The following is a 14241-nucleotide window of genomic DNA, read 5'->3' as shown; positions in this document are numbered from 1 at the left end:
CGTCATAGAGCCTATAGTTACTCCTGTTATATTCGGATGTTGTCTTATTGCTTGTGCTAATGGTTCCATAGCTAGTATAAAAACCAAGGGTGAAAGGGGACATCCCTTTTCTTGATCCATTTGTTATCATAAACTCATCTGATAAAGCTTCATTTACAAATGTCTTGGCGGAAGGTGTAGAGCATAAGGCTTTTATAGCGGACATCATTGGACCCTGAAATCCCGTGTTTTATAACACCGAGAAGGCAAACGACCAGCTAAGCCGGTCGAACGCCTTCTCGGCGTCCAGTGCCTGTGCCACTGCTGGCAACCTCTGATTGTTAATATGATGAATAATATTTAACAGGCGTCTAGTATTGTCAGACGTATGACGTCCTGGGACAAAACCTGCCTGGTCATTATTTGTTAAAATATTTAGCATAGGTGCAACTCTTCTGGCCAACAATTTTGCCAGTATTTTCATGTCATTATTCAGTAGGGATATGGGTCTGAAATTTTGGGGACAATCAGGTTCTTTTCCGGGTTTGGGAAGGGTTATAATTAAAGCTTGCAAATTTTCTTTCGGGAGTGTTCCTAATTTCATTGAGAATTTACAAAATTCTGTTAAAAAAGGGGCTATAATTTTACTAAATTTTTTTATAATAGCTGTTAGCGAATCCATCTGGTCCTGGGGCCTTGTCTGCTGGGATAGAACTAATAACCTCTAGGATCTCGGATTCAGTAATTTCTGAGTTAAGTATATCTATTTGCTTTGGGGTTAATTTAGTTAGTTTTAACGAGGACAGAAATGAGGAAATTTTGTTTTGTAATTCAGGGGGGTCTGGTGTGGAGTCCTGCAAATTATATAATTTTGAATAGAAGTCTCTAAAACTATTTGCTATAGCACTTGGGGTATAAAGCTTTTCTGAGGAATTGGGGTGTTTAAGATAAGGTAATTTTGCTCTTAAGTGTTTGGTTTTTAGTCTATTGGCTAATCATTTTCTTGATTTATTGTCTTGGGGGTAATATTTAGCATATGTTTTCCTTAAAGTTTTTTCATAATCTGACAATAATAAAATTTGTAACTCGTAGTTCGTAGTGAGCTTAGAGCTAACGCTAGACTGGAAGACGGATTATGTTTGTTTTGTGATTCCAAGAATCGTATTTGGTTTAAAAGGTCGTTTAGTTTTGCTTCTTTCTCTTTTTTCATGCGTGAACGAAATTTTATAAAATGGCCCCGCATGAAGGCTTTATGGGCATTCCATACTGTAAACGGATTAACGTCATTTGTTTTATTAGTAACAAAAAAATCTGAAATTTCTTTAGTTAGTTTAGGACCATATACATGGTGTGACATCACAAACGGGCTACTCCTCCACATATAGATGGGTGGTTGTGAGTTAGTTTCTGACAATGTTATATTTATAGCTGCATGGTCTGACCACTTAATTTGGTCAATTTTAGATGCCTGAATTAAAGGAACAGTGTTCCTATCAACTAGAAATAGGTAAATTCTAGAGTATGAATTATGTGGGTCTGAGTGGTAGGAGTAATCCCGTTCAGATGGGTGTTGAATACGCCATATATCATATACATCATATGTTAACATCATATTCATTAGAGATCCAGATGGTAATCTAGAAGCATTTGTAGTATCTAGTGATTGGTCAACTATTGCATTGAAATCCCCACATAATATGGTTATTCCTTGTTTTTTCTTCTCCAACAATTTAAATATTTAAAAAAAAAATCTTTTCTGTCCCTTATTGGGTGCGTACAATGAAAGTATTGTGTATGTAATATTGTTTATTGTGCAAATCAGTAACACATAGCGTCCATTGGGATCCACGATTTGTTCAATTAAATTAATGGCTAGTGAGTTATTTAGTATTATGGCTACTCCTCTAGATTTTTTATTGCAATGGGATTGAAATATATGTGAATAATTAGGGTGTTTAAGTCTAAATGCGTCTTTTTCTATAAGATGGGTATGATATCCCATTTCGTATGTTTGGCTTCTCTCCATACATAAGAACGCTTCTGAGGGGCATTAAGCCCTTTAACATTCAGACTAGTTAATGATAATACCATAAAACAGTAATACAAACACTGCTAACAAAAAAGCAGAAAATGCAATCATATACAGAGGCAGAGAATACCTCCCAGCGAGGGCATCCCCATCAGATGTGTATCCTTGGTACCAAAAGGATGCAGATAGAATACACTTTGTAGGACTCGGACTAGGTAAAAACCGAAAAAGTATTATGCACAACAGAAGAATAAAATGCTGAACAGTCAGCATAAGAATTTGGCCGGCTGAATGAAGGCCGATCTGCAGTTGGGGTAAGAACCTGTAACACAAAAACAGATGTAACAGAGGAACAAAATACTGAACAGTTAGCATGTAGAATCGACCTGCCAAGTAAAAGCCGTACTGATTATGGGGTAAACAAGTCATTCTGTTACCTAATATGAACTAAGGCACAGGATAGCATCATAGCTTAATGAATTTTCCACCTAGATTATTTAGGGATAGTCCACTTTTTCTGGATTTTTTGACGCCCTTGTTTTTTTGTGGCATCCCGAGCATTCAATTTTATGTTCCATTCCTTGAGTAGATCTTTTCCCTCTTCCATCGATCTGACAATGTGCAGGATATTATTTCTGAAAATGAAAAGTTTGACAGGGAATCCCCAGCGGTAGGGTATTTTTTCTTCCCTTAATGCCAGGGTGATTGGCTGTAAGGTTCTCCTTAGTTGGAGGGTAGATGCAGAGAGATCTGTGTAGATTTTTATTTTGTGATATGGTGCAGGTAAGTCACCTTGCTTCCTTGAGTATTCAAGCAACAGTTCCTTTATCCTGTAAAAATGGTTGGTGAGGGAGCAGATTCTCTGTCATGGTGGCTCAGTGACACAGCTGAATTATTTCTGTCAGCTCACCTGTTGTCTGATCCTGCATGCTTTCCCTCTCACTGTCTCCCTCATTTTCCAGCAGATGTACCTCAGAGTCAGATGTAGAATGTCTCAGATGAAGTTTTGGAACATGTCTGGGTGAGTTCTTGTTGCTTGCTTGTGAGGCATGCTGCTTCTCTCCCACAGCACCATCCTGGGAGTGCCCAGCATCCAGAATATAGTAGTCTCTGAGCAATTTCTCTGGTCTAAATGTCTTTCTTTTCTTGTAGGGCATGATGGAGTATGCTTTAAGGGTAGTCCTGATCAGTTTTGAGGTGGTGGAAATGCTTTTATGCCGCTTAATAAGGATGCATGAGCAGGAGCTCAGATCCTATGCTTTTATTCAGCCAGGCTGCCAGACTCCACCCCCACCCAGCCCCGCCTCCTGTGACATCCCGCCCTGCCCCCTGTCTGCATCATCAGCAAACACACACAATGTGAGACAGAGGCATGGAAGATTGGTCTCCTGGGGGGGAGGGGGGGATAGCAGAAGGAGCAGGAGACTATGTTGATGGGCACAGGGGCCATTTTTTTCACTTCCTGGATTTCTATCAGCTACCAGTGTGGCAGAACTGTACAGATACAGTAATACATTGTATAGACACATCTATATAACTTTTAGGGTACAAACCCACTTGCCGGGTCTGCAGCGAGTCTCCTTGCTGCGTTTTTGCAGCGAGACTCGCTGCAGATCCCAGCCCTATACTTTCATTAGCAAAGAAACTCGCAGCAGGGATGTACATCCCTGCTGCGATTTTGTCTGCAGCCCTCCCCATTAACCCCCTAGCCGCCGGACATTATACATTACCGGGTCCCCGTTCCTGCTTGCTTCGGGGCTCCCGGTGTCTTCACGGTCCGCCCGGCCAATCAGTGCGCTGCAGCAGGGCAGCGCACTGATTGGCTGGGCAGAACGTGCCGGGAGCTGCCGAAGCAAGCAGGAGCCGGGATCAGGTAATGTATATCCTGCCCACCCCCCCTGCAGCCCCGATCGCCCCCGGCCGCATGATTGCCCCCCGCACCCCCCGGCCGCATGATCGCCCCCCAAACCCCCCGGCCGTACGATCGCCCCACGCAGCCCCCGGCAGCCCCCGGCCGCATGATTGCCCCCCGCACCCCCCGGCCTGCGGGGGGCGAACGTGCGGCCGGGGGCTGCGGGGGGCGATCATACGACTGGGGGGTGCGGGGGGCGATCATGCGGCTGGGGGGTGCGGGGGGCGATCATGCGGCCGGGGGCGATCGGGGCGGGCCGTGAAGACACCGGGAGCCCCGAAGCAAGCAGGAACGGGGACCCGGTAATGTATAATGTCCGGCGGCTAGGGGGTTAATGGGGAGGGCTGCAGACAAAATCGCAGCAGGGATGTACATCCCTGCTGCGAGTTTCTCTGCTAATGAAAGTATAGGATTACACACACTGGTTTGTGATAGATGTGAAAAAATGATCTTAAAATAAGGGATGCAGTACCAAACGGCACCACTAGATGTCACTCTATCAATTAGAAATTACCCATAAATAAAATTGTATACAAATAGAAACACACAATGGGCTTAATTCATAAAAAATGTAAAGAATTTTTATTGTATATAATAGGTACTAATACATAGACAGTTTTTACCAATATAAAATGAAGTATTAAAAATATTACCCCAGTAAAAACACATATAAAATGGGTGTCAGCAATGCGGGATTATACCCACAACAAATTTCTAATGTGGGAGTATAACTATAAGGTGCATTAAGTCATGTACTATTCTAGTATCGCCTCAGTATCATTACGTATGTAAACAAAGAAAAACCAAGTGGCCACTATAGCATTCAAAACATATTGCACATACCCATGTTTGTCTGACACCGCACCGACCGTTCCTACGTACGTTTCGCTATTGCACGCTTCCTCGAGGAAGCGTGCAATAGCGAAACGTACGTAGGAACGGTCGGTGCGGTGTCAGACAAACATGGGTATGTGCAATATGTTTTGAATGCTATAGTGGCCACTTGGTTTTTCTTTGTTTACATACGTAATGATACTGAGGCGATACTAGAATAGTACATGACTTAATGCACCTTATAGTTATACTCCCACATTAGAAATTTGTTGTGGGTATAATCCCGCATTGCTGACACCCATTTTATATGTGTTTTTACTGGGGTAATATTTTTAATACTTCATTTTATATTGGTAAAAACTGTCTGTGTATTAGTACCTATTATATACAATAAAAATTCTTTACATTTTTTATGAATTAAGCCCATTGTGTGTTTCTATTTGTATATAATGAAAGTATAGGGCTGGGATCTGCAGCGAGTCTCGCTGCAAAAACGCAGCAAGGAGACTCGCTGCAGACCCGCCAAGTGGGTTTGTAGCCTTAATGTACTTTTAATAGAAAACAAGTTTTTCTTATCCGGAGTTCCCTTTATCCCGACTGCAAAACTATATAACTGCTATTTGGCATAGTATTGAGGCTGTAAAATAACAGAACTGCTATCCTGCTTTGTATGGAGACTGCAAAATAACAGAACTGCTATCCTGCTTTGTATGGAGACTGCAAAATAACAGAACTGCTATCCTGCTTTGTATGGAGACTGCAAAATGAAAGAACTTCTTTCCTGCTTTGTATGGAGACTGCAAAATAACAGAACTGCTATCCTGCTTTGAATGGAGACTGCAACATAATAGAACTGCTATCCTGCTTAGTATCGAGTCTGCAAAATAACATCCTGCATTGTATTGGGATTGCAAAATAACACAACGGTTATCCTGCATTGTACTGAGACTGTAAAATAACATAACTGCTATCCTGCATTGTACTGAGACTGTAAAATAACATAACTGCTATCCTGCATTGTACTGAGACTGTAAAATAACATAACTGATATCCGGCAGTGGGTTGAGACAGTAAGAAAAGACAACAGCTGTATTGCACTGTATTGAGGCTGCAAGATAGCACAAAGGCTATCTTCCGGTGGATTGAGAGTGAAAAACAACATATAGCTATCGTGCATTTTTTATAAGTCATACAATTTCTACTTGGCAGGGTATTGAGACTGTAAGACAACATAATTGCTAGTTGGTATTGTATTGAGGTTACACAACAACACATCTGTTATCCTGTAGGGTAGTGAGACTGTAAGATAGTATAACGGCTATCCTGCACTGTGATTGTATAATAGCATAATTGTGATTGTGATAGCATAAATGAGTGCATTGTGTTTGCAAAAACACCACTGGTTTGGTAATGGGACAGACGAGCAATCCCCCTAAACCAGGGAAAACTGAGCAAAAAATGGATAAATATGTGAGTCCTACCTTGCAGAGGAAAACGGTGCGACCCCATCTAAGTAATGGGGGAAGTGGTAGGGGATTATCGGAGAGATTGAGCAACAGCAAGAGATGGAGCAAGCAGTAGGGGGAGCCTCGGCTAACAGGATGGTAGATCCAATACTAGCAGAGATATTGGCGCAAATAAGTCAAATGAGGCCCTTAATGAAATTACCCCGCAGATAGGTTAGATCAAGGTAGACGTCTTTTTGATTCGTGCTGATATAAATAAAGTAAGAGATCAGGTAACGGAGACAGAAAGCAGGATTAGCTCGGTGGAGGATAAAGTAGGGAAGATGGAGGGAGAGCTGAAGAAAGTCAGTAATGAGAGTAGAATAAGAGATCAAGAGAGAAGTTTGTGGATGTGAAAAAGAGACTTAGGTCCCTATTACACGGAACGACAATTGGCCGAATCGGCCCTATCCGGCTGATTATTGTTCTGTGTAATAAACACAACGATCAGCTGATAACAATATAGGTTGATATAGGTTTGGACCTATAATTGTCGGGCACAGACCGCACATCGCTACATGTAATAGCGGCTAACGGTATGCAAAGTGCATACATTACCTATCCATTGTCCAGGGCTCCTGGACGGTTGCCTTTTTTTTTTTTTACCCTCTCTCTTTCTTTCTCTTGAAGCTTGGTGAGAATAGTAGTGTGGAATATTAGGAGGATTAATGATGGGTTGAAAAGATACGCAGTTACTAGGGGAATGGCTAGATTTTTACCGGCAATTGTTTGCTTGCTGGAGACCCATCTAGATGCTGAGAGGGTGAAAGTATTGGAGCATAGATGGATTTCGTACAGTTCCACCCTACATATTCGGTGTACTCAGGGGGAGTAAGTGTGTTGGTTCATCAGAATGTTAAATTTAAGCCAATAGACAGTGGCGTGGCTATAGGGGTCGCAACGGTCGCCATGGCGAATGGGCCCGTAGCTAGGGGGGCCTGCACTTCCTGTCACTCTGCAGTTCTCCCCAAATGGCTGTGATAATGACAGCTAGTTCGGGAGAAATGCACTAAGCACAGGCCTCCAGGAAAAAAGTAACCGGCAGCGCAGGGGACAGCTCTTCCTTCCAGCCCAAGGCCCCCCCACCTCGTCCCCATGCTGCCAAAGCATTTACTGAGGGCTGCTGCCAGACACTGCTGACAGCTCGCCCCCATTACATGGCTCTAGTGTGGTAACCCCCGGATGATGTTGTAGTGGTTGGACGGCCGGTCACTTGCTAGATGGAAGTGTGACGCCACTCCTTGTGGTGGATGGCCGAGCACTGCCGGACCTTAAGGGTTTTGTCACGTGACGCCAGTGTCTGGTGGTACACAGGTGTGATGGCATGCCTGCTTTTTGAGTATAAGGCCGGTTGTACCCTTCTCCCCTGTGGTCGGTGTCCTGTCGGGTTGCTGCAGGGTCCCTTGGGATTATGTCACAGGTGGTCAGAGTGGTATAGTACCCCTCCCGAATATTGATAGGACCCGCCACCCACAGATAGGGGAAATGTCCCAGGGTTGCGGTATATATGCCGTGCAGGTGGTAGTCAGTAATCACAGACTCAGTTGATAACGTTGACTCGGTTTACAACTCATTAATATGCAGCAGGGAATACAACGAATCTTCAGGTACACTTGATACAGATCCAATAAATACACATACATAGAACCACCAGATCTGTAGAATAAGTTCTGAGTAGGATGTAGTAGAGTTTGCTTTGCTCCACCTGGATCAGTTCCTAGCTCTTTGGCTTTTCTGCAGAGACTGTCCTGCACTGTACTGACTATTCCTCTGCGTGGGTTGAGGTTATCTGTAGGCAACGCATCATACGGATTTGGTGCTTCAAGAAAGAGAGTTGTGAGAGCTGGCTGTTCTGCGTCCTACCCAATGCCTGGTACTGACTAAGAACTAACTTGTAGGGGGGACCTGGCAGAGGGCCAGGGCCCAGGTAGAACCACTGAGAAGAGCTATCTGAGATGCGTCCTTTTTCCTCCAAAGCTCAGCTAAGACTTCTCCTTCACCCAAGGGACTAACTTCCTAACCAGCGAGTAAGATGTGCTGTGGTTGGGTGGAAAAAGTGCAATAGAGAAACAGAATAGAAAAGAGAGAATTGGGCAGAAGAAAGGAGAAATCCTACTGGACAACAGAATCTGGTACATACACAAACAGTAACCCTTTAGTATACTTCAGCTGTGCAGCTTCTAAACCTTAGTTACACACTATAGCGACATCTAGTGGTCATCTTTACTAATACAACAGTTATAGTGAAACCACAGATAAGTTCAGACTTTTACAAGGAGAGGAGGACTATGTAAGTACTTCTGTGTACAGTGTGTGTGTATGTGTGTCTCTGAATGGGTATGTATGTACCTGACTGTATGAGTATATGTGATTGTCTCTCTGTCTGTCTCTGTCTGTATGTATGTTCATGTCCATATGTGTACATGGGACTGTATGTATCTACCTGAGTATAGGGTGTGTGTATGTGTATATATGTGCCTGGGTGCATGTAACTGTATGTGTCTCTATGTATGTGCTCGTGTGCACAAAATGTGTGTGTCTCTGTATATGTGCCTGTGTGTCTTTGTGACTGTATGTGTCTCTATGTATGCACGTGCCTGACCGTATGTGTGTATCTATGTGACTGTATGTATGTGCTTGTGTGTACAGCATATGTGTCTCTGAATGGGTATATTTGTGCCTGACCATATGTACTTATGTGACTGTATGTGTCTATATGAACTTGGCTACATAGAACTTGTCAGATGGAAAATGCCCAAAAAGCCAAGCATAGTACTTATGTTTATGTGTATATGTGAGCAATGTGAACAAAATTCACTGTGGTGCACATTGCACCACCATTATTTATGGGGTGGGGAATTATGATATTTTGTGGGGGCTGAAAGGAGCCAGGGCTGCTTTCTAGTCCCAGCCTGGCCCTGTCTCCCTCCCTATTGCTGATGCAGCTGACTATATTGCTGGCAGAAGCCCCGGGCTTCCTGTTCTGACTCCAGGACTTCTGCTTAGTGTAATTGTTCTGCTTAGAGTTAGGTTCTTTGGATTCTGTTATAGAACATGAGAAGAAAGTCAGACAAATCAGCAATAGTTAAACATAGTTTATTGAAAATATAAACTATCACTTACCACACTGTCACACTTCATTGCTTCACACTTCAAGCTAAAATTTTGCATCAGGGCTTATCAGCCTTTAGCTATTATGTTGTCCTTGCATTTATTTATATACTTCCTCCATTCTCTACAGATGTATTTGTGCTGTGTTATGAGCTTGCTGCGAGATTTGGAGATTGTATGGTTTTCATAATGGGGGACTTTAACACTGTTATAGACGAAACACAAGATCGGAAAAGAGAGTGTCAGAGGATGGGTAGTGGGGGCTGGTCCCCGTTGGTTAAATTAATGAGTGAATTTGGATGGAGGGAAGCATTGCGTCAGCTGAATCCTTGAAGCTCAGGAATTCACCTGCTACAACTTGTCCCACAAGGTATTTTCAAGGACAGATATGACGCTTGTTAATGATAAAGCTATGCTAAAAGTGGGAAGAGTGGTGCATGAAAACCGGAGTGTGTCTGATCACGTGCCACTTAGAACAGATCTAAATCTGGATGGTAATAGGGCCAAATATAGGGATTTTAAAAGTTAATTACTACACATAGAGATGAGCGAACCTCGAGCATGCTCGAGTCGATCCGAACCTGAACTTTCGGCATTTGATTAGCGGTGGCTGCTGAAGTTGGATAAAACCCTAAGGCTATGTGGAAATCATGGATACAGCCAATGACTATATCCATGTTTTCCAGACAACCTTAGAGCTTTATCCAAGTTTAGCAGCCACCGCTAATCAAATGCCGAACGTTCCGGTTCAGATGGACTCGAACCTGAACCCGGTTCGCTCATCTCTAACTACACATGACCAAATTAAAGGGGAACTCCGGATAAGGAAAACTTGTTTTCTATTTAAGGTACATTAAAAGTTATATAGATGTGTCTATACAATGTATTACCATATCTGTGCGGTTCTGCCACACTGGTAGCTGATAGAAATCGAGGAAGTGAAGAAAAATGGCCTCTGTGCAAATCCACATTGTCTCCTGCTCCCACTGCTCTCCCCCCTTAGGAGACAAATATTCCATGCCTCTGTCTCACATTGTGTGTGTTTGCTGAGATCAGGCTGATGATGCAGACAGGGGGCAGGGCGTGATGTCCCAGGAGGCTTGGCTGGATCCCCCAATCCCCTGAGTGATTCACCATCTCTTACCAGGCAGAAGCAGGTGTTGCACTAATTTTGCTGATTGTGCAGAAGTGTGCAGTGAAATTAGGGCTATGTCCACATGTTGGAGTGTCATTGCAGTACTGCTACTTATTCACAAAAATGATACAGTAACACAAGTAAATTATGCTAAATGGCAGAGAGGATCAGAGCCTTATTGTGGGGCTCAACTTCAAAGATAACAGATGCTTGATCATAATATGTGCGTGAAAATGAAAAGAAAAAAAAAATTCTAAAAGTTTTTTACTTTTTTTTTTTTTTTTTTTTACCAATATCAGCATTACAGGTAGAGAATACAGCGTGCTGTGTGGTGTTACAGGTAGAGAATACAGCCTGCTGTGTGGTGTTACAGGTAGAGAATACAGTGTGCTGTGTGGTGTTACAGGTAGAGAATACAGCGTGCTGTGTGGTGTTACAGGTAGAGAATACAGCGTTCTGTGTGGTGTTACAGGTAGAGAATACAGCGTGCTGTGTGGGTGGAACAACAATGAAATGATAAAGTACTGCAAATAATGCAGTAACACAATGAAACTGCAATGTGTGAACACAGCCTAGATGTTCTGCAACAGATTTGGGCAGGGAATGGGCAGGGTGGGGGACTGTGATGCACAGCTGAGGGAAAGCATTGCATTCTGGAACCTGTAGTTCTGTGTACAACTGCTCAACCAGGAAATACAGAAACACAAAATAGAACAAAACCCTTCAAAACAAATGGATTTTTGGTAGTTTCAAAACTGGGATAGATAGGTAAGTAATGCTTTATGCTTCTGCTGAAGTTTCATTTTTTTAACCTCTACCTGGAGTTCCCCTTTAACAATGAGTTAAGGGAATTTTTTTTAAGTAATGTGGGTCAGGGGGAAAAGCGGATAAGTGAGTGAATGATCTTAGGAGTGTGAACGCAGTGGCTACAAACATAGTCATATTAGTACGCAGTGTGGCACGAAGAGGCCACACATTGGGTGATCAACTCTCGCCCAGTATTTTATCTCCACTCCATACCCATTCATCACACAACATCTTGGGCTGCCACAGATGTGGACTCCCGAGATGTAATATGTGTAGATACATGTTTCCCACTAGCACGTATACCGACAGTGGCAACACCCAAACCTATAAAATCCAGGACAACATTAGTTGCGAAAGTGATCATGTTGTGTACATAATCGAGTGTAGATCTTGTCACTTAAAATACGTGGGCTGTACCATACGCAAATTAAAAAGAAGAATCAGTGAACATGTAACAGACATTAGAAAGGGTCATACCACAAGCTCCTCTGGTGCACTAAAACATTTTCTTGAGCAACATCGTGGTAATATGTCCTCGTTCACATTCTACGGCATTAGGATAGTCCAAGCTGCTGAGAGAGGGGGGAGCCGACAGCGAGCATTATTATACAAGGAAGCTGAGTACATTTTCAAACTCAATACCCGTTTTCCAAATGGATTAAATTTCAAAAATGATTTATTGTACCACTATACTTACTGAGCTTTTATGTTATTGATATGATCTATTTGCAAGAGTTTGTGATATTCCTACTATCATTTTACTGTTATTCATACACACATGTGTTTTTCATATAACATGCTCAGTTACGTATTTATTCATGCTTTCATACTCATATTTGTACTTACCTTATGAGGGATTCTTACCTCCACTCTTCTCTTTTTTTCTTCTCCTTTTATATTATATACATATATTTTCCTGCTTCTTGTTTCCTGTTTTCTTTTGTCTTTTCTTTTGTCCTTTTATCCAACTTTGCATTCTTGGTTTCATCCCTATTCAGACTTTTCTTTTCTCATCATGCGGCATTCACCGCATATTATGTTCGGTTCCCCTTGCCTGCATCTCTCCCACGCCCACATTGGTCTCACATTACAATTATGCTAAGTTGCTCTCACACCTGTATCCCAGGTTGAATTACTTTGTTACGATAGGCCGCTTTGCTTTTAAACATGTGTTACACGTAGCATGCATCATACCAAGACTAAGCGCGCATGCGCGCGAAACGCGTCGGTGTTATCTTGCAGCACAATTTTATGGCTTCTATGAAATAAAGTATTGGATTTTAACCTTCTTGGAGTGCCGGAACCATCACTCATTTCTGCACTTTCCATGTTTCACAAAGTGAAGCTCCTGTGCCAAGGCCTAGATGTTCTCAAGTCTGGAGGTTCTTTAAAGAAAGTGCAGATGACCGACGGACTGTGGTGTGCAACCTGTGCCACACCAGGATCAGCAGGGGAGCCACCACTACCAGCCAGTCCCCTGCAAAGTGCCAGAGTCTCCCATTGACTTCAATGGGGTTCGTTATTCGAAACGAGCACCCGAGCATCGGGATAAATTCGAATAACGAGCACCCGAGCATCGGGAAAAATTCGACTCGAAAAACGAGCACCGAGCATTTTAGTACTCGCCCATCTCTAGTTATGATGTCCCTCCCTGTAAACGGCCGTTACATACAAGCACAGCTCCTCATCCTTCCCCCTTCTTCTAAGGACCAGGTTGTGCTGACTCACAGACTAATGCAATTCTCACAAGATAATACAGAGGGTGAAACCACATGCAAACATTACGGCATATGAGGTAATGACTCAATTTATTAACCCTTTGTAATCTTTGCGTCATTATTGCCTGTATTTGTATTAATAGATAGTTATACCTTTTGCCAGAGTAGAACAGTGTCCTAGTAACTTGGTATTTTTTAAAGCATTACAATATGATGTATATTGACTGCCAGTGTTTGTCCCTACCATGTCCTGTATGTCTGATATCCAAGCTGCTGCAGTATATAGATAAGGAGGGGGTTACTGATAAGTTCCTAGTTGTAAGGGACCATATGCTTGTATGCAGCAGAGCACAAACATTGCTAGAGCTGACATCTCAATTAGCATCTTAGACACTTGTGCTTTCCCAACAGCTTTGCAGCAGCTGAGGCAAATGGTCTCCCCTGGTTTCCTGGAACCTGCATAGAGCCTGTAAGTGTCTATTTATATAGGAATGATGTCAAATGCTGCCTGATGTTTTATGTGTTTGCCTCCCAGCCAAGTTACTGCAAGTCTGCCACTGTTCTTTGTGATAATTCATGGCACATTGAATACAGCGTCTACTGTGTATGATAGGACTGGGTTCACACTAGGCCTCTTTTTGTACTCAAAAAGCAGTTTTGAAGCCTCCTCCCCTCCCTTCGTATCTGTGCATTAGGCAAAGTTGTCTTCATTACAGAGGAGCAAAGTGCAGACGGGTTTGCTGAGTCCATAATAACCTATGGAGGGGGTAGGGCCGAGGGGGATGAGTGAACAGGGGGAGCAGACAAGCAGCCCTACAGTTTGGGGATTGTCTGGGCACATAAAACAATGGATTCAAAGGTCAGAAAACTCAGCACTGGTATAGGAACTTGATGAGATAAGTTTGGGTCAGGTGGGGTAGTTCAAAGGGAGGGTTGCACCAAAACTCCGCTCTGAACCGCGCAGGACCATGGGTATTAACCGTTGTGGTCGATCACCGCTCCTGGCTAATTAATCATTCAAATGCAGCTGTCAAAGCCTGAACTATTACATTATCGCATTCCTGATCTCGCACAGTAAATGGTGTAAGTGCAAAAAAATTAAAATTGCTGATTTTTGGTTGCATCAAATCCAGAAGAATTGTAATAAAAAGTGATCAAAAGGCCACATATACGCAATCAAGGTACAGATAGAAAGTACAGATCATGGCGCA

At 42.9% G+C, this 14241-nt stretch overlaps 1 protein-coding gene across 8 annotated transcripts in view; it reads left to right on the top strand.

The window, feature by feature from the left end:
- The window catches only part of LOC138770065 (galactoside alpha-(1,2)-fucosyltransferase 2-like), a 38985-nt gene that overhangs the window by 1519 nt on the left and 23225 nt on the right, over positions 1–14241 (top strand). For 6 of the 8 annotated variants that reach the window (XM_069948970.1, XM_069948976.1, XM_069948968.1 and 3 more), the window contains exons 1-2: positions 13008–13107; positions 13442–13499. In XM_069948970.1, coding sequence (XP_069805071.1) covers positions 13085–13107; positions 13442–13499 — 81 coding nt within the window. In that variant the 5' untranslated portion in view covers positions 13008–13084. Of the gene's footprint in view, positions 1–13007; positions 13108–13441; positions 13500–14241 lie in introns of those variants that run through there. The other 2 variants (XM_069948973.1, XM_069948969.1) reach the window with 2 other exon arrangements.

This window comes from Dendropsophus ebraccatus, chromosome 12 (assembly GCF_027789765.1).
Source record: "Dendropsophus ebraccatus isolate aDenEbr1 chromosome 12, aDenEbr1.pat, whole genome shotgun sequence".
Classification (NCBI taxonomy): Eukaryota; Metazoa; Chordata; class Amphibia; order Anura; family Hylidae; genus Dendropsophus; species Dendropsophus ebraccatus.
This window is presented reverse-complemented; position numbering and strand designations above follow the sequence as displayed.